The following is a 20,572-nucleotide window of genomic DNA, read 5'->3' on the forward strand; positions in this document are numbered from 1 at the left end:
CTAGTAGCGAAACTTTCTAAGTGGTAGGTGAATGTTTCTACTTAGGACGGGTAGCTGGTATCCGAAGGTCCAGACCACGAAAGGTAAATGACTAAGAATAATATTGGGAATGGAGCGCTTTTGTAAAACGCTCGCCGGTTATGAATATCATCTTACCGGTATCGCTAAGAGGAAAGAATATAACAGTCACATCTTACTGGTACTCACCTATGGGGCTGAAACGTGGAAGCTAACGATTAGGGTTCTACTTGAGTTGAGAATAGTGCTATCGAATGGAAAATGGTGTAACGTTGATATATACGAAGTGTGCAGAGTGGGTCAGAGAAATAGCTCGAATTAATAACATTGTAGTCGAAATCAAGAAGGAATGGGCATGGGCAGGATATGTAGTGTGAAGAGAGGATAACCAGTGGTCGCTAAATGTAACAAATTGGATTCCAGGGGAAGGAAAGCGTGGCAGGGGGAGGCAGAAATTCAGGCGGGTGGATGGGGCTAAGAAATTTGCATGAGTCAAATGGATGCTGCTAGCACAGGACCGGGTTAATTGGAGTAATATGAAAGAGTCCTTAGTCTTGAAGTGGGTATATTTCACTGCTGCTGATGATGATGACTGCCTCCTTGTCCCCTTCCTTAAGGCTTCCTTTTGTTTCGTAGGCCAGCTTTATGTAGTTAACTAAGGTTTTAGTGTTCAAAATTTGTGGCGTTTCTCTAACATGCCAAAATTACGGATTTGTTCGATGACTGGTAATGCACAAGTAAGATGCTCTACTAAAATCCCATTGTTTCTTTGTTACTCGCAGGTGTGGCTAGGCCTGCTATTGTGCTGGCCCCTGGTGAGCATCTTAATCTCCTTCATCGAAGCGGTCCGTTCCAGGCATCGTTTCAAGGACACTGTCATCGACAACCTCTTCGACATCCTCGGTGTGACGATGTTCGAAGGCAAGCACTTTCTATAATTCCCGCAACTCGGAATACATTGCTTTTAATTTAAGTTTAAGTTTTAAACGTTTGAGACAGAAGCCCGTCTGGTCGGGAGGCTACATGACGAAAGTGGAAAACACCGACTAAAATAATGTGGATGGAAATGCATTCCGGCTCCCACACGAGAGCCTTGTTCACAATCTGTGTGAACATGTCGAAGAACTCTGAACTCTTCCTCGGCCCTGCTATTTCCGTGTCCAGGCGTGCTCAGTTTTTATGTCCCTCGCAACGCGACCTTAAAAAGGAGGTCTAAGGCTTTCGCCTTAAATATCAAGCAGACGATATCGAAATGAACGGCCACAGAGCTGATGGCGTCGCTAGACGTGGCTTTGGGCAGGATAAAGTGAGGACGGCGGGCAGCGTTCGCGTATAGAAATCATTTGAAACTTCAATGTGTAGGCAATGCTCCATCGGTTTAGATAACGCTTGAACAGCCTTTCTTTAAAAAATTGGCAGTGGCTTAACTCAGCTGAGCCAGGATGTACTAAGCGAGAGCAGTAGTAGTGATGAATGAGACCGAATCATTTCTCTGTTCTTGTCCTTGTCACACCTTCATCTCCGCCGCCTTGCGTCGTAACTTTGCAAGTCTCTCTTCTCACTTTTCGGTGGTTTCCATCACTTGTTTAGCTATCACAGCTTCATTTTTTCTATTCGCCGATTATTCACGGCGAGCAATGTCGGCAGTGAGTAAATTTCGCTTGTAGGCGAGCGTAGCTACAGCGCTCTCACTAAGCTTTGTCGCCTCATCTACGGCATAGCGTTACAGACTCACCGCAATCCTTAGCGTATATATAAGCCTTCGCAAGCGAGCGGTGTTTCCGTGGCCTATAACCCCGCTGCGGCGCAGCAGCTGGGCCACCGCGCATGCGCAGTGAGACGCATAGATAGCTAAGTGATGACGCCACACGGGGCGCTCTGCGGGAAATGGCGATGTGTACTGGTACGAATGAAGTTTGCTAAGTGTGTGAAGAAGAAGCAGGTTTGCGATGTTGAAGAAGAAGCGAAGCAGCAGCAGAACAATGGCGCGTCAGCCGCTCTGTGCACCACACGTGCGAAGATGAAGCTAGGCAAACGGCTGAAGGTCGACTGAAGGTCAAACTGCGGCGTACGCGAAACGCGCCGCAGTTAGCCCAGTGAAGCTTTCGCTCAAAAGCGTATGGTGTTTTGTTCGGTGCCACTGACCACCCGTGTAGCACGGCTATGATCCTACGTTGATGTGTCATCAGGATAGAAGCAAATGAGCTTGCCATGTGCCACCGCTGTACGAAAATCTGATAAGTTGATCACCTTTCAGGTCGCCGATTCGTTTCACGCGTAGCCATCTTGAACTGGCACTACAAAAGCAGAAGTCCAGTGCACAGACGGGGTCGCACTCTTTCCCGCTGATGCGAACGGCAGGTCCTGAGAGCGCTGCTTTAGACTATTGGCCTCGAGATCGAGCAGAGTCGTCACCTGGCAGCTCAGCGGCGAAACCTACTCAGTGTGGATGCGTTTTCGCGTCGCGTGCCAGCCCGCAGTGATTTACGCGCGCGCATGTGGCGTGTACAGGAGTGTTTTTGTTTGTTTCGCAGTTCCTGTGAGCTTTTGCTTACCTATATGCCTCTTGCAAAATAAATATGAGCCCCACGCTTCATTAAAAAATATATATACTTGTCCGTATCGAGCATGTCATGCTTGGATAAGGACATCATCCATCGCAGTCTTCGGCGCTTGAGATCCTTTGACATGCAGTGTCTCAAACGAAGTGGTACTGTCGTTACTGCCGTGTCAAAGCAAAACAGGTCGTTGCCGTCAAAAAAAGTTAATGCAAACGCTCAGAAATCGCATATTCCCGTTTCTGTTTGGAATGACTGCACAATAAAAAATCCCACGTGGTAAATGTGGTGTTAATAATGAAAAAAAAAGAAAAAAAACGACACCAAAACCAGCCTCTGCAATCATCCGTCATAGCCGATGCCGCTTTCATGCGTTAAACCCGGGCCAATATGCATTTCTTTTCTTTTCATTTTTTGTTTGTTGTTAAAGGCTGCTGTGCATCCTTAAAAGTCTCAGTGAGCACATTTTGCTTTAGAGAAATGCTCGAATGTTTGGAAAACATATTCCCTGCACCTTATTGTTACCCTAAATATTGCATAATACACCTAGATCAATGTACTTTACTGGTAGCCTATTATAATCATTATAATCCCTTTTCGTCCAAGTGCTGTCTTCCGACAAAACTCATTTCTGACAAGGGGAGTAAAACAGCTTCATGCGGGCTTAAATATCAGTGTTTAGTTCGGGAATAAATACATTTTTATAGTCGCATGATAAGATGACTTCCATTTCTTTCGGAATAGTTTTATATCCGGCGTCTGTTTTGGAAGCAACCCTAATATTTTACTTCGCACAAGATTTAGTCACTGCTAAATAATTAGTGATAAAGAAATTTTCAGCCTGTAAAATTGCTTCCCAGAACATGACAGTGCCCATGCGCAGTTTATAACGATGTCTTCGCAGCGAGTAATTCATATGTTGCACTTTAACGTTACTGAAAATTAATCGCTGATTATTGTAAATTCTGTCGTGTGTAAAAGTTCTCTCACACGGCGAAATTTATTCGCATTGCAAAAAAAAATTACACTACTAATTTACCGTTATATATTAACATCACACACATCAGAAATCCCTTATACTTTCCCCGGTTTCAGGAAATCATTTAGAATCATTTCACAGTGCAACACCACCAGATTATTTGCCGCAAGAAGCATCCGCCTTGTTGAGAGCTCGGCAAACTCAATCCACTCAGCGCTGTACAGCGAGCAGTCAGCTTTCCTGTGCGGCGAGGTCTCCTGTATAGTGTCGACGTGATCTCATTTTTGGGGAATACTTGTGCGTGGTTGTCTGGGCCAGAGTTGATGTCCACTTAGTCTACAGTAACCCGCCGGGCAGTACGCTGCCAATGCTACATTTAACCTGCTTAATCCTCGAGTCAAGTACGATATAGTGAACCAGTCTGCCTCGATTCATTCTTAAGTACTGCAGGTCAGAGCACGAACATTGTATCTGCGTGGGCTTGACACTGAATTCGCAGGTCTCACTCGCATGAGACACGCGCAAACTGTTTAAAAGTCGATAAGAAAAACAAAGCTGTTATTAGGCAGGCCCAAGCATTAGGCGTGTGAGCGCGGTACAGCGCAAGAAACGTGCAAAGTTAATCTAGAAGACTGGTGGTTGAGGGTTTTGCTTTCCTAAAATCCGTTCTTCTTCTGCTGCATTGGCGAAATCCTTGGATTTTTTTGCAATAGTGCAGAAATACTGCAGAAGACACGTTTTCATCGCCAACAAACCCGCCGTAAACTCGGAAGCAGACCTACGCAGCGTGCGTTTCTGCGAGCGCCGCCGGCTGCCGATCCACACTGCCGGAGTGACGGTGGCGCCACCTCTAGGTCGATCTCGCGGCGAATAAGGAGCAGTATGGTGGCGTCACCTATTACAACCATGACCTCATCCACAATGCTCATGTGATCGTTGGCGGCTACAGCGCTTTCTTGTTCGCTGGCTTCCTCTAATTCGCTGAGGGTTCAGGAGCTTGCATGTGATACTACTAACGCTGCAAGCACACCAACTCCCCCGCCTCACACGGCATGAAGGTGGTGGATAGCTATGAGTTAATTGGGCACTTTGAGATTTTCTCGTCACCACGGTCAGTTGCTGCTGATAAAACTGCGCGAGGGCATTAGAAGCCTCATCGAGAAAATAGTGCGTCGTCTGTCTTATATTTCGTTGATTGGCTTGCGTCACCGGAACTCGGAACTGAGGCCATCAGATCCGAAGTGCTACCATTGGCTGGAGGGAGGCAGCACCACCAGATCAGAAGTGACGTCCTATGACCTGACTAGCTAGAGGGATATGGCGTCACTAGACCAGAAGTGACAACTCTACGTTCCGATGTTTCTTCTCTGCGTTTCGGGGAAGCGCCTCACCAACACCTATAGATGTTCAAACAGATGTTCGGTTGTGTGAAGAGATACGAGTGTGGTCTGCATAGAAAAACAAGAAATAAAGTCACAGCATCTAACTTAAAGGCATCCGTAGCGTCTAGTGCTATCGCATTGCCTGCACATTACGTAAATAGGCGCCCTTGTGAATTTTTTCAAGAAGGTTATACTGCCTGCCCGGATTCGCCTATTATTTACCGTTAGTGCATTTTGTTTCCCTTATACTACGGAACGAGAATGGTTTCATGAAATACTTTTTCGTTCTCTTTGCTTCTTCAAATGTTCTTTCTGGCGGCTCTTCGAGCAGAGTAGAGAGAAATATTGTCACTAAAGTAAGATTAAAAATGAAGGATGTCATATGCTCGTGTATACAATTGGTCAAAGGGGTGACCTTGCATGGACTAGTTCTCAGTAATTCTAAAAGCTAGCATGAAACTGAATAGACATAATCGTTTTGAGTACTACTAGTACAGGCCGCTTAGTTCAGTTCAGAGAGCCTACAACGAGGCTGCGTAACCTATTGCAATTTATAGGTGTCGAGTGGCTTCAGTTTTTTTTAATTCCCTATCTTAAAGTGGAGGGTGATTTTACTTATTAGCATCCACCTGAACGGGGCTGTACGGCTACAATATATACGCTATACGGAAAATAGAGATGAGATATAAGGAAAAGACCCCTCCCTCACCCTCGATGTATTGCAGTGTAGAAACCTTTTCACATAACAATTTCAAGTGAAGGAAAAATGGTCGCTTCTACGCAGGCACCATTCGTCCAGTGCGTGACGTAGTGGGTCGCGTGGTGTTCTCCGTTTGGTGGCTGGCTGTCCTGGTGCTCATGAACTCCTTCCAAGGGACCATGAAGGCAAGCATGAGTATCAAAACACCCACGGAGCGCCTGGAGACCTTCCGAGACGTGGCGAAGCGGCCACAACTTAAGCCCATCATCATTCGAGGGACCACATTCGAGCATCAATTCAAGGTACCTAGACGAAAAAACAGGAGCACTTATCAAAAATACTACAAAATCTACCGCAGTTTGCCGTAACCCTATGCTTTTCTGCAGCTATTAGGGGTATGATTTTGCAGTTCTGAAGTTTTTTCTGTAATACTTTTTTGCAAACCGTACTTCTGCATTACTTTTGTGTGCTAACTACAGGCGATGTTTTGTTACAAAACATTTATCATGTCACTATCTCATCAGAGCCCAACACAGAGCAGAATGATTTTTTTTTTTTGACAACAAACCTTTTTTATTCACAGCTGCTACTGAAGACATGTACTGAAAGAAACTGTCAATATAATGAGTTTTTCTTGTTCTGTTTATTTCACGTGAAAAATCACATTGGCGACCTCAAGTCCTTATCGCACTCGAGGCGTTGCTCGGTCTCTCGCATTGCTGGCACTAAAATTGAAGCGGCAGATTGGTCAAGAAACCCGATGGTCAAATGGCCAGACCTCAAAACCCGAACGGTTCGCAGCTGGTTAGTGCTAGCCATTTCAAAAAAATTGAACAGCCTTGTGCACGATCGAAGCGCTTAAGAATCCTGCACCTTTGTAACGTATCAACGAATTGAAGAAGTTGAATTCTGATTTAGTAGCAGCGGTAGTGGCTTCCGCGGCAGCTCAAGCAAATAGCGAGGTATACTGGAGTTGGCTGTTTTCTCTTCACATCTTCACATCTTCGCATCTTCACAACTTGCAGTGCAGAACGCAATGAGTGCTGCGCGAATGGTTACAATATACGAGAGATCTACGGCGGCCGGAATCCCCATGCATCCGCATGCGAAAAAGAAAAAAACAACAACTTAAGACATATCAGCCTGCGTCAATCAGGGTAAAAAGAGGTCGTTCTAGGAATATCGTTACAAGCATATTAAACTGTTTACATTACTTGAAAAACGTGTATTGTAATTAGTTAGTTTACTATATCATAGTGTGATCTCTCCGCGGAAATGAGCATTAAAAATCCTTCCAATTGTCACTCGACAAAGGTGCTATTAGGTGGCCGTGGTGAAATGCATCAACGTTATGCGGCATATGAGGCATGTATTCCATTCGCTAAACGTAGCACTAGTTCTAACCCGACGGCTTTGAAATGCCCCGTTCGTTGTCGGAATTACCGCTGTACTTACCATGCAATGAGCGAAAAATCCCGTACATATGTCTCTGGTAAGCGGTAGTTGACAGGTGACATTAGCGGGCACTGTTTGTGCGATGAATTACGCGACATGGCGCGACCAGATAAGATGGGCAGTTGGCAGGAGCTGTCAACTCCGCATCTCCTCAGCGGTTGGCAGCATTAACTGCCAACTCCCGGAAAATAAGAGGCAGAGATGATACCCGAGACGTTTGGATTCCGAGTCAGCCATGCTGCTTCTTGGCTACGCTGGCGCGTTCGTATGGCTTGGTTATAGCGGTAAGGGATTTGCACGTATGTCGGAAGGTCTTTCATATAGTGTTGTCTGCAGCGATCGCAAACAAAGCGGCATTTGAGGTTCGTTTTGGCCACGAATTATATACTACGCTAGATTTCATGCGCTACAAGAGAATCCAAAACATCGAGTGTGGGACGCTTCTTCGACATTTATTTACATTACTGCGGCGTAGTTTTGTGCCTGGTTCCTATATTCCTGACACCAGCGAGAAAGGACATTGAAACCACTCTTGTCCAAAAAGCGCCAGCCGCTGGTATCCACTGTAAATGAACGCTGTGCATAAAACCCTTCCTGTCATGTAGTACGGCGTGGAAGAAGACCAGGAGGCGTACTTGAAGGTGATGGCAGAAGAGAATATATTTACAGCAGAACATAAATACAGAGAGTAAAACTGGAATCAGAAATGAATTTACATAAAGAACAACTTTGGACTATTTTATTCATGGACCTAACTGGTTAGAGCCTAAGTAGACTCGTGTTACATGATTACGCACGCAGCCCCAGCTTAGGCTGGGCTAAACGCCTTTCGATGACACCATGTTTTACACACTCAAACGGCAAAAAAATGGGGGCGGCCGTTTTCAGTGGCCGGCTCCACACATCAATTGTCCAATGGAGAAATAGTATGCTAGATGGACACTGCCCAGGGGTTTTGGCTCACTCTAACCGAGGGCTCCCGCTAGCAATACAATTCGCATCAAATAGAGTAGGGTAACATTCTTTCCTCGGTAAGGGTATCGAACCTTCTCCCGTCGGGAGACTCTCTTTCTACAAGCCTCTGCACATTGCCGCTCCATCCACGTTCACGCTGGACAAATCTTTTCCACAGATGCGCTGCCACGCGCCACCTCTGCTTGACTTGTAACAGCAATAACATGGAAAAGGAAAACCAAAGGGCTGCTATGCCAAAGACCATATGAGTGCTGGAGCAAGAGGAAAGGAAGTTTCTGGCGTCCACGTTCTGACAACTATGCCCGGGTCAAATCCTAAGTGCCTCATCGGGCACTCTCTTTGTCGCATTAGCGTACAAGACAAGGAGACTGCGTTTCGCACTGCACAAAGTCATAGTGTAAAAAAAAAAGGCCTAATTGCCATTTGAGTGCTCGTTACCTGCCACCCCGAAGGGTGCCATATGTGCGACCACCGGGAAGCGCGGTCAGCTCTGCCTCTCTCCGAGGATGGCCTCCAGCTTAAGAGTCCTGCAAAGCCAGCAACGGCGGAAGTCGGGTCGGTCGGTACGCGATACGAGTGTGGGAAGGGAGTCTATTCCCACAATACAGGAAGCAGGTAAGCGGGTTGAGGCGGCATGCAAAGACGCGCACCTGGAAGTGAATAACCTCGAGCGGCGACCCTACAGGCAGTATGTACACTGTAAATGCCCTGTATGTAACACATAGTTTGACAACGACGCTGAGCCGCAACCTTTAGTCACAAAGTGATTTGGAGTGATTCGTTAATTTGATGTCTCTAGGTGAAAGTATGTAGGTATAGATGAGTAGCATCAAAAGTCGCTGAATGCATGGTTGGCTGTGCGCTGTTAAATCGTTTATACTGGTCAAAACTCCACAAGGTAGGTACGATGCCCTTCAACCTTGTGGACAATTCCCATGTAAAAGGCCTACCTGAAAGCAGTATTATAGCCAAACGGGTCAGTACAAATGACATTATGCGCACCGCATGTAAGCTTGTTTGCAGGCTTTCATAACGTTCATCAAGAAAAGTGTACTGCTGCTTTTAGAAACCAGTGGACAAAGGAATATAAGTTTTCGGACCTCACGAACATATTAAAACGCAAACAAAACGGCTAGGCATAAATTATTTGAGAATTATGAAGATACCACAAATTTCAATATTAATGGATGTCGCCTAGCCTCTTTCCGTCACTGTAGTGCAACTGAGGATTGAAGAGTGAGGCGAACTTCTCCCGCGGGATCGCAACGACCCAGCGGGGACCGAGTTGACCATGAACTGCAGCTTAAACCACGGAGTAACACCATTTCGATTCGGCTATATCTCGACTCCGTGCCGGCAACCTGAGCTGATACGCCAAGATAATCTCGCCATGACGGTGTCTCTTTGTTTTACGAACGCGCAGCTAGTGAGCTTCACTTAAGAGTAAATCTCTAGCTCTCGTGTTCTTCTAAAGAGTGCATAAAGCAACTCACGAGTCATGTACGACGCAGCCTTGACTCAATAACGTCGGTGTAAACTAGAGGTACATCTCCCTGACCTGGTTGGTTCAAGTTCCTTTGTACACTGAGCCCCGCCGGGGTGGTGCAGTGGTAAGACGCCTGACTACTGTGCCGGAGTACACGGGTTCGAACCCGACCTCGGCGGCTGCGTTTTAATGAAGGCGAAACGAAGAGGCGTCCATGTGCTGTGCGATGTCAGCGCACGTTAAAGATCCCTAGGTGGTCCAAATTACTCCGTAGCCCTCCACTACGGCTCATCTTTCTCTCTTTCCCCTTTCACTCCCACCTTCCTCTCTTCCCTTACGGCGCGGTTGAGGTGTCCACAGAAAACAAGTGAGACAGTTACCGCGCCTTTCCCTTCCTATAAATCAATCAATCAATCAATCAATCAATCAATCAATCAATCAATCAATATGTTTCTGTGCACTGTTGTCGTCCAAGGAATAAAAAAAAAAGGCTCTCGCTGTTATTTGAAGCTAAGAAAAAAAATAACAGAATATACGCGCGTTAAAGAACCCCAGGTGGTGGAAATTACCGGAGTCCTCCACTACGGCGTCTCTCATAGTCTGAGCCGCTTTAAGACATTAAACCCCACATAAGAAGCGAACAATCTACACTCATCCTTCCCCTCCACAATGCTCTTTCTCCTGTCCCTACCAATCGAGCTCTCCGATTTAAAATAACGCGTCCGCTAAATGGCATGCGCTCGATTTTTTTTTAGAACGTAAGCATGATGGTTATTCATTATTCTTTGTCATAATACTGTCACACTGTTGTAAAGAGTGCTCACGTAGTAATGATTTATAATATGACGGGGATACTAGTGCCATTTCTGCTAGTACTACGCTTACAGCCATGGCAATAACCACCCTTCTCTGCCGTTTTGATTGCTAAGACCTGACACGACTACCGTTACTGTAAATGCTTCTATCGATATTGTCTGACATTAGCACTGCTGCTACAAGTGGTATGCACTATTTCTAATATGACGATGACGTTTAAAGTCACAGTACTTGACGCAATATCCCGATTCAAGCGACTGTAGCTCGAGGTTCATTTCTCCGATGATGGAGATTTTAAATTCGCTTAGACAGTTGATTTTCTTTTTTGCTATCCTCGCGACGCAGCCATTCGTGCCATCACCGCGGACATCATGTTTCTGACGCCGCGGTCACTGTCCTTCTTGAACCGCAGCAAAGGGGTAGAAATGCTGTCGGCGAATGAAGGCGAACAAAACCGAAGTGCGCCCGTGTCGTTAGCTCCGACATCTCTGCCAAAATTTCATTTGAGAACGTTAGGAGGTGTAAGCTAAATTTTTGATGAAAAGAAGTGTGCGTTATAAGATTGCGTAAATATCTAATTCTTACACTATTTCTGCGAAGGCTGTATGAACTTCGATCGACTGTGTCAGGTGTACTATACAAGCGGTTTCGCGCAGGTGTCGCCAGAACCAGAGCTGCAAACTATTTTGTCCACGGCGCACCGACATCGCTCGATCCTGCCAGCTTCGGTGGTATTCACGCGAGAAACTTTCGACGAGATGATCGCCAAGAGCGCCGTCATCTTCATGGAGGACAACGTGATGCAGAGCTACATCGCTGCCCTATACCCAGAGAAGCCGGGACTGGGCATCATCTACCCGTCTCGGCAGCACACAATATCGGCCCAGTTCTGCATGTTCATGCGCAAGTCTATCGACCCTAAGATAATGAAACTTCTTCACACTAGGTTAGTTAAAGTCAGTTTAACCACGAGGCCACTTTCCATGCACTTTACAAATGCTCATCGTGTAGATTGAGTTTCTTCTCTTAACACAGCAGTGCTGCGCCATATGTTACATTTCGCTGGCACTAATGTACTACATGAGCCTAAACCTAACGCCAAAAATAAAACTCGAATATTTAGAAAACTGCAACCTATAGTCGTTTAGCACTAACAGCAAGTTACATATGGCTTTTATCATGCGCGAAATATTTCGGAAATTAAATATCTATTGATCAGACTTCGCAGCGAAAGGAATGTAAATTATAGAGAGTAGCCTCTTAAATTGTGACGGTTTGTTAGCACACGAACCGCGGTTGCAGTGATATGATGCAGACCGTTAACTGTTTTCAAAGAGCAAAAAATCTATCAAAATAACTGCCTGTCTCGATCGATAACAGTCGGTGTCGTTTAGTTGAAGCCTCTATTTAGCTATAGCTTTGTCGTGCGTTGGAAGGAGTGCATTGCCACCTTGTTCGTGTGCCTTGTGTTGAATGAACTGTACATGTAGAACCAAGTATTGGTTCCGGTGCGTCATCTTCATTACGGGCTCATTTGCTGTTCAGGGTTTTGATGAAATCTGGGTCTTATCGCATTCTTATAGTTAAATTTTTTCAGTGTGATTTTTGTTTAATTGTACGAGGATATTAGCTGAACATTATCTTACAACGAAGAATAGCACACCTGCAGAGAGACTTCTAAAAACTAAAAAAGTTTCTTGGAACAGAGCATTGAGTAAAATCCAGGCATGCATCAAACCTGGGCAAGTAATCTGCAATTGATAATTAAGTAACTTACGTGCAATAAAATTGAAACTAACAGAGAAATACCTAGGTTTCGCTATCATGAAGGTTGCAGAGATTTGACCAGACGACTGTTATCCGGATGTAGTATATCTCGAGCTCCATTAGACGCTGTTCATCCCAATTGAAATTTACTAATGAATTAGCGAAGCACAACTTCATTCATATTCCTGGCATGTTACTCACCGAGAAATGAAAGGAACTATGTTCCAATTGTAACCATGCGAAGCCAGTAACAAATGTATTGCTGCGATCCCTTTGCAAAATAATATGAAAGAAAAAAAAAAGAAAAACTCGGGGATCATTGGCTCCCTTTAAGAACTTCATTCGATAGCATATTGAGAGTGACATTACTTAGTACCACTAATTCACAGGGCTATTGCATCTGATCCGGCCGCGAATCGAAGTAAAGTTGTGCAGGCACAGATGGACCTGGATACGGTGCTCTGTATGGCCCCCACTTAGCTTCAGTGCGAGGTCGAATCACACGCAGCGGCCCTGGGAAGAGAGCGATCATCTGCTCGCGTGTTCTCGATAATGGTAGACCACACTGTACGTAATTTAATGTAACGTACTTGTACATTTATTGGTTTCTGTACTTGTTGTGAAGAAAAGGACCATTGCTGTCAATTGCACGATCCTTGTTTTTGAGAAGAGCAGGCAGTTCGAATTGGGCGCCGTGGTCACCGTACCACACCATCGGAGGACGTGTTGCAGTGACTATAGCGCCAAATACAAACTGGCTGCTTTACTGCGGCGTACGTGCCAACCGCTTCCTTTTTCTAGTCATTGAAGCACATAATCAACATATGCGTTGTTGTTGTTTTTTTTTTTTTCAACTAGTTACTGCACGTCCAGTGTGCTCAGTTTCGGTGTTGTGCGAAAAAAAGCACCCGGTGTCCTTGCTGTGCAGATTTTTAAGAAATGATTTTTTCTTCGGGTCAAAAAGTGATATGGTATCGTATTTTCCAAAACTTTGAGCTCTCCAATGGCACAATATGTTCAAGTGGGTAAATTAGAAAGTACATAATAATTTGTAAATTAGCCATGTAAATGAAAGAGATTTTTGCAGAAGATTGCGCCCGCATAGCTGAGGTCTTTATTCTTGAAAACACCTTTATTTGCTCGGACACCCTGCTTTTAAAACCTCTAAAATGCATTCGTTGAAACGCTCGGTATGTAGCGAGAATTATGTGAATATCAACGTTGCCAATATAACACCTAAGTGCGCACCGTTTGTCTTTGTCATTTAACTGGGATGTATGTCCGAAACATCGGGACTAGTTTCACTTCGTTGACAAGCGTTTTTGAACGCAACTAATTTATTTTTTAAACACGGCACACTTAACCATAATTAACCAGCACATTAACCATAATTACATGCACATCAATTCGCAGATGCCGCTGGATGCACGAGTCAGGACTTACAGAACGGAAACGTCTACAACTAAAGGCTCGCTCCTGGTTTTTAACGAAGCCTTCCTCTTCTCAAGTCCACTCGCTCTCCTCCGAAGACACGGCGGCACTCTTCTACATGGTGCTTATTGGGCAGGCCGTGGCATCGGTTGTGTTTCTGAGCGAACTGGTGCTGCACCATATTATAGTGAAGAAGCTTTCCCTTCGTCGCCACCGCGAACATGCACCTCGTCGTTAGAAAGTCAAATAACAGTTTTATTTCCATAAGTCGGTGGAGCTCCAGCTTATCGGTAGATTTGTTCAATACGTACGAATAGATTTAGTGAATCTTGAATGACGCCTTCGTGCTGCACCACCACCACTTTGACACCCTTAACCGGCAAAAGCTGCTGCACTGTGAATAAGGCTGACTAAATATCGCATCTTTCTGACAGCAAAGTACTTTATTGTTCAAGAAATTTGCTTTTCCGCTGAATAAATTGCTATTAGGTGAGTTTATATTTTGAATTTGATTTACCATTACCGTAACGTCCTGTCATGTATCAGGCATGTAGTATGTCTTGCAAATACTATATCGAAAATGAAATACAGCGACGAATAAAGACTAAAATATGTTCCAGCAACACTAAATTTCCAATATAGTCCGCGAAGAGACAGCGTTGAAGGTACACGACTCCACAAGAAAATGAGGACGAGAACAAGCAAAGTAGGACAGGCGTGAACTACCGACTGAATTTGTTGGTAGTTGGTAGTCCGCACCATTTGGTAGTTGGCGGTTCTCGTCCTCATTTTGTTACTTCATTGCGTTCCCTTCGCCACAGAAAATTTGGAGATTCTTTCCTAATTGAGACGGATGGAGGCTTTTTAATAAGTCTTCCTTTTGTAGTTTGTTGCGTGAAAGGAGCGAATATTGTTTGTACTGACGGTTAATACAGAGGCATAATCTGTTTGGCGTGCTTTTTAACATATGGGGCGTCATGCCTAAAAGGAGCTGGTTGAAAAAGGAAAGAAAGCCCTGAGGATATTTGCGTTTCACTGCGGCCTTATGATCAAGTGTGATGACAAAAGGTCATATCATGTATGACCAAGAAGGTCATACGAGGAGGATTTAAAATTGATATCAATACGCAGGTTATCATACCAAGCATGATCAATAGTAGTCGTATTGCGTAATAGCACATTTACTCATAACTGAAAGCCATCGAAACTTTTTCGCGTCATTAGTGATTTTTCCACTTAAAGGCAGCGACTCGTATTCATTCTCTTCAATTGCACAATTTCATTAAAAATCTAGTAATTTTAGATGTTGCCATGCTATCCAGTGCGCACCGAGAAACGGCACCTGAGTTTTTAGTGGGCCAGAGTTTTAGAACAAAATGAGTACTTTGCGGGTAAAATGCCCATCGCACGGATTCGATGTCTGGTACGTCTCGTGCGAAGCTAGTACGAAACATCATTGCTATAGCCGCAGCCAATCACCCCTGGTTTTTAACTGCCACTTTGGCGGGTTGTAAACTGCATGTCGTCGTCCTAATCAACTTCAATCCGTACGCCATGCGGATAAACACACCGCTACCGCATTACTCTTTTAAAGTGCATTTTATAGTGCACTACAAATAAGGTCCCAAGCTCATTCACCGATTTCGTCAATATTTACCGGGTGCGCCGCCTTGAAAACCTAGCCTCGAACAGAAAGCGAAACTAAACGTTATACACGCTTTTGCAATTTTGGCCCATTTACCAAAATCGGCTGGAATTTCTTCGCAGTAGGGTACGCATGGAATGCGCTTTGTTTTCTTTATTAAGCCTTCTTTGCTAATGCAAGATGGTATTTTTACATGCGTTAGTCATTTGGGACAGTGCCGAGATCGAGTCAATTGGTCATTTGGGACAATGCGGTTGCTTGTACTGTACAGGGTCGTTTGCTGTTAGTTTGAAGACGCTCACTGCCCTCAAACTGCTCTTGAGCCCGACACGTCCGCACATCGAAACAAGCCTACCCAAACACACAGGGACAGAGAGGCCTGCCACATGAGCATATAGCATGGTGCTGTTGAACGCAGTGTCACTATCACGAGTCACGACAATTAACCTTCAAAGTGAGAGTGGGCGACATGCTACAGGGAATAAAAAGCGCATAGAAACAAAACCGCTTCAGCACCGTTGTCACTAGCGTCTGTATACAAGAAGAACTGGTTCGATGTATGGTTCAGGTAGGTTTAACGTCTCAAAACGAGCCGCGTTATGGGGAACGCCATAGTGAAGAGCTGCGGATAATTTGACACCCATGTGTTTTTTAACACGTCGCACAATGCTCGGGCACTGTGCGTTTCGCCTCCATTCGAAAGCAGCCGCCGAGGCCGGGTTTTAACCAGGGTCCCCAAGCTCAGCAGTCGAGTGCCATTACCTTAGACTCGTGGTACAAGACGAATAATTTTACTTTTTCATGTAACGGAGGCTCGAAATATTGGGATTCGCTTTCATACGTCTCCCGATGAAAATAACTGTCGTCAAATGCCTCTTTAGGCGCGCTTGTCCTGCGTACGTTGGTTGTCCTGTTTCCTCGTTTATCTTTTTTTTTTTTTCCTAGTGTATAGCACAGTTTGCTCAAAATGTTCAACCACCTTGTCCGTATCTCAGCTTTGGTTTTTCAGAACCTTTTTAATCTTTACATGCCCGCCGGAAAGAGGTAGTTTTACACTGCAATGTATCCTCATTAGTTTTCAGAGTGCCACCCAAACCACGTTGAAACTAGCTCTCTTCGATGCCACCAGTACCCTCTTTGGATTGGTTATTAAAGTCTCATTTTTCGAGGGCGCAATTCAGGTGAATGAAAGACTGCTTGAATGAATATGAGAATGTCTCAGTGTCGTTGATATACTTCATAGCGCAGTGGGACCATACAAAATCCAGCATGATGGCCCTCAAGCGCGTGCACTTTCTCGGGCGAGGTATCTGACAAACCAAATAGTAGTAGTAGTAAAAGACTTTATTGAGGCGCAACACTTGGGCGCCTAATACATCGATGGCCTGCTATACGAGCAAGCGCTGTCCTTCTTCACCCTTAGCACCAAGCCAGTCCACCCAGGTCCAGATAGTATGGGTGGGAAAGAATTCCGATTGTAATATACAAGTGGAGTAAACTTGAAAACAGCGCAAATAAAAGCGAATGCGGTTTCCCGAGAGCCATATTCAGGCACCTCAACCCCCAGGTACCCCAGCTCTGCTTGCATACAGGACGGTGAAAAAATTTCGGTTCTTTAACGCGCATACCAAAGCTTCGATTTAGTGTAAAAAACGTTCCCACCCCAAGGCGTCAAAGAGGTGAGGTTTTGATTCGAATAGAAAGCTTGACCGAACAATCATTCTGCCGTGTGAGACTGATTGATGAACGCAATATAACTCCGTGAGGGTCTCACCGCTGCCCTATCAATCATGTCGTCAAAGGCGGAGTCGATCAGCTGCCTCGTTACGCGACTAACGGCCCTGAGTTGTGCCTAAGAGGAAGGATATAGCAGTTTCAGTCTCGTGCACATTCTCTGTTACTTAGTGAAGCAATCCGAAAAGGGCAGCAAAATCCTCAGCAGGTTCGGCGCTCACTATCAGGCTCAGAAAAGGCACGATAGTTGCTCCAAATGGTTTATCGTCTTCCTGTGCCTACGAGCAACGCCGTTGGGGCGGGAGAGTGTTTCGCGTGTGGAGTGAAAGGGCCGTATCGATAGCCACTTTCCTTAATATCGAGCACAGCTCTTTCATTTGACAGAAAGTTCCTTTCCAAAATGAATGAAATAGGCAAGCCAGGTAGACAGACGAAGCGATTTTTACTTTTGGCGCAGTATGCATTTTAGAGATGTTATTTTTTTTTATGGTATTTAGCGTCCCGAAAGCGACTCAATTTATGAGGAACGCCGTATTGCGGGTTTTCATCGTGCACAATACTCGGGTGCCATGTATTCCGCCTCCTCCGAAACTCGGTCGCCGCGACCAGTGTCGAACCTGAGTTTCCCGGCTCTGCAGTCAAGCGCCCTTGCTATTTAGCGAGTGACGTGGAGCCAAGAAGGTAATAATATCCAACAACAAACACAGGTATCCAGCCTTCTTTGGGTAGTGAATTGAACCGCTGGCACAGACAAAAAATAGAAAGACAATCAACCGACCATCGGCATTGTTGACGAGGACCCCTTTCAAAGACTTGCAAAATGGCTAAACGCTGCAGATGAGGAAACAAAATTTGACCTTAGTAATGGAACGGCAATACGAAGATAAATGTTGAGAATTAGGGCTTCCTTGTTTTACTCTCTTTTATTGTCAAGATTCTATGGCAGCTATGCTAGCAGGTTTGCACTATGCTGGTGAGATATGGTTGATACTTAGACATCGCGGAGTATTTCCGGTCTTCGCGGCCAAGTGCTGCATCAATTGGTTAAATTGTAAATGCGAGAACTATAACCTGGGAGACGTTGCTTGCGGCCCGCTAACGTAATTTTTCTTAGATGCTCTACCACGTCTACCACGTACCATATACTAAATGTCTTTACTCTGTTAATTTGCGGAAAATTTTCATAGCGCGAATGTTACTGTAATGATGTGAAATTTATTTATAATGTGATCTTCTCAACAGGCGAGGTTAAAGGGATGCTAATGTCGGAGCTGCATCGCTCTTATATGCCAGAAAATGCCGCAGTAATTGCCAATTCATCAATGCTACCTGCGGGCGATTACGTTCTGCCAGTTACAATTGTGTTGTCGCCACGTTGTTCACTTTTTTTTTTTTTTTTACATTTATATAACTATATCTTTCTGGGACAATTATCACCCTGTGCTCCTGGTAGCTTCACAGCACAGCGCATCCATTTTTATGTGAACGCTGTTAACTCGTTTTTCGAAAATAGGTGATCTTGTCCGCTTTTCCGCTAAGTACCGCCATGACGAACAAGAAAGCAGAAAAGCCATAATGTTTTTAGAAGCCCCATCGATCAATAAACTTTACAACCACAAGTTTTTCAAGGCCACTGCCGTCATTAAGGTGACTCTGTAAGCTTCCTTATCTCTCATTCGCAGGTCCACTGGGCGCGCTACGAAGCTGATATCAACACAATGATAGCACGGCCGCCTTGAAAACGCGCACTTAACTTGAACTTTGGAGAGCCCTAGCTTGTTTTTGCATTGAAACCGATTACTAAGGCATAAATAGCCTACTTCGAGATTCTTGAGAAATTAGGCCTTCTGGCTACGGTGCAGGAAAATGCCGGATGTCAAGCAATGATGCACTATGATAATTTCCCCTCAAATGTCTGCAAAAACCTCCCGAATATTGGCTTCTTTTACTAATTGTGACGGAACCATGAAATTTAAACTTCACAGAAGACGCTGTATGATCTAAGCGATTCTTCAGCCGCCAAGCATTCCATAAGCATCTATATAATCATGGATTTCATGACTGCCAACCGCAATGATCTCAAAGGACGAATTGCTCTCCCATAGTTAGAACACTGTAAAATCATTGCCACCACGACACAGCAATGCTTCGTCTTGACATCAAGACGTGGAAGGGAGCGAGCGCACTCATGGAGCTGCCTGGGGTCTCCTCTCCCGGCAGCCACTCCTCTATCCCCCACCTCACCCTGCTTCACCTCTATGGTGGAATATGCGGAGAGGCTGCAACACTGCACATTCACACGTAGATTATATATGCCTCCACCCAAGGTGATCAGAAAACTGGGGGAGGTTATATGGCGGAGCCGACAAACAGGTACATACAACCCACCCACCCATTTTTTAATACGCTTAGGGGCCTGCGACTATGTAAACTCTGCGGATAGAAGGCAGTCCTGCCTCGCATTTTGTGGAGCTGCCTAAAAAGACCCCTGATTATCTAAACGTAGTGCAAGTTAATGAGGAGGAGGAGGAGGGGGGGGGGAGGGGGGGGGGCTGCTCTGTTCATTTCTGGTCTTGAGATCCAAATTACCTTCCTATCACGAGTCCGGAGCCAGTGACCCTACCCACACATTTCCCTCCCTTAAGTTCCAATAATGGCTTTTTACTCTTTTCATGATCGACGGCGTCCGTCAGTCTTCGAAAAGACCACCTGCGGGACGAGGTAGCCCATCTATAGATTTCAAGGATTATATGTTGCTCCGACGATGTTATAGAAACGAATGGAAGGATTGATTTGCACCGCTGTGTTGCTAATTTTGAGGACATGTTTATTGCTTATGAAATTGTGGCATATGTATAAGGAAAACAACGAACACCAAGTGCCGTGGCATTTCTATCGCCATCGCTTGTCTCCGGCGCCCATCTCTCTCGCGATGAAGCTATGGCCTGCGGTTGGGGGTTCTGCTCTGCTGCAACAAAACTCCTGACAGCGGTAGCCGTCGAACCAAGTCAATAGATCCTCTCTGCACGTATTTTAATTGGATTCCGAGACAGCACACAGCAAATAAAACCGTGATAAGTTGCTTTTTTTTAGGAGAGGGGGGGGGGGGGGATAACAGCACCGTCGCTGTCTATGCGTAGGCCAAGACTGCTGCTTCAGAAAAACGCTTCGTGTGTCAGAGCGATCGGCCCACGAGAATTCCATGATATGAGTGCGATGGCTCTCAAACTATATATGAAGGGGAGCTGCGTGCTCAGGCGGAAGGATCTACGTATCGTATATGGTTTCATATCATCTAGCAGCGAAGAATTGATCTGAAGGGTCAAAGGAGCGGTCGTCATGGCGCCATTGGTCGCTCGACGAAGGCCGGCGCTTTGTTGCCTTGTTCGACAGTACAACACCATACAACGGCAGGGTCGGCGACGGCAAAAGACAGCACAGGCACGTCACCAAGGGTGGACGAAGTTCAGATCACTTCCGCGATTATGACAGTGCCGGCTGCGAGCCACCCTGCCTGCATGCACACGCGGCTTCATCACCAATTTCTGCTGAAAATGAAAAACCAAAATATTAAAATTGCGTCATGACGGCTTATGAAAGGCTGGTCCTGACGTGTATAACAATAA

At 45.3% G+C, this 20,572-nt stretch overlaps 1 protein-coding gene across 1 annotated transcript; it reads left to right on the plus strand.

The window, feature by feature from the left end:
* The first annotated feature begins 5,750 nt into the window (after positions 1-5,750).
* Positions 5,751-18,685, plus strand: LOC146191841 (uncharacterized). Its single transcript, XM_084600382.1, has 4 exons — positions 5,751-5,939; positions 11,026-11,315; positions 13,550-13,736; positions 18,629-18,685. The coding sequence occupies exons 1-4, from the start codon at positions 5,796-5,798 to the stop codon at positions 18,683-18,685; spliced, it is 678 nt and encodes a 225-aa protein (XP_084456508.1). The 5' UTR covers positions 5,751-5,795.
* The last annotated feature ends 1,887 nt before the right edge of the window (positions 18,686-20,572 follow it).

This window comes from Amblyomma maculatum, chromosome 4 (genome assembly GCF_055883805.1).
Source record: "Amblyomma maculatum isolate TAMU_Amacu chromosome 4, ASM5588380v1, whole genome shotgun sequence".
NCBI lineage: Eukaryota > Metazoa > Arthropoda > Arachnida > Ixodida > Ixodidae > Amblyomma > Amblyomma maculatum.

Excerpts from the sequence above, each read along its gene's own strand:
- LOC146191841 (XM_084600382.1), top strand. The coding sequence starts at position 5,796 with ATGAACTCCTTCCAAGGGACCATGAAGGCAAGCATGAGTATCAAAACA. Across the intron at positions 11,316-13,549 it reads ATGAAACTTCTTCACACTAG|ATGCCGCTGGATGCACGAGT; the intron begins GTTAGTTAAAGT and ends ATCAATTCGCAG. Across the intron at positions 13,737-18,628 it reads TTGTGTTTCTGAGCGAACTG|GTCCACTGGGCGCGCTACGA; the intron begins GTGCTGCACCAT and ends TCTCATTCGCAG.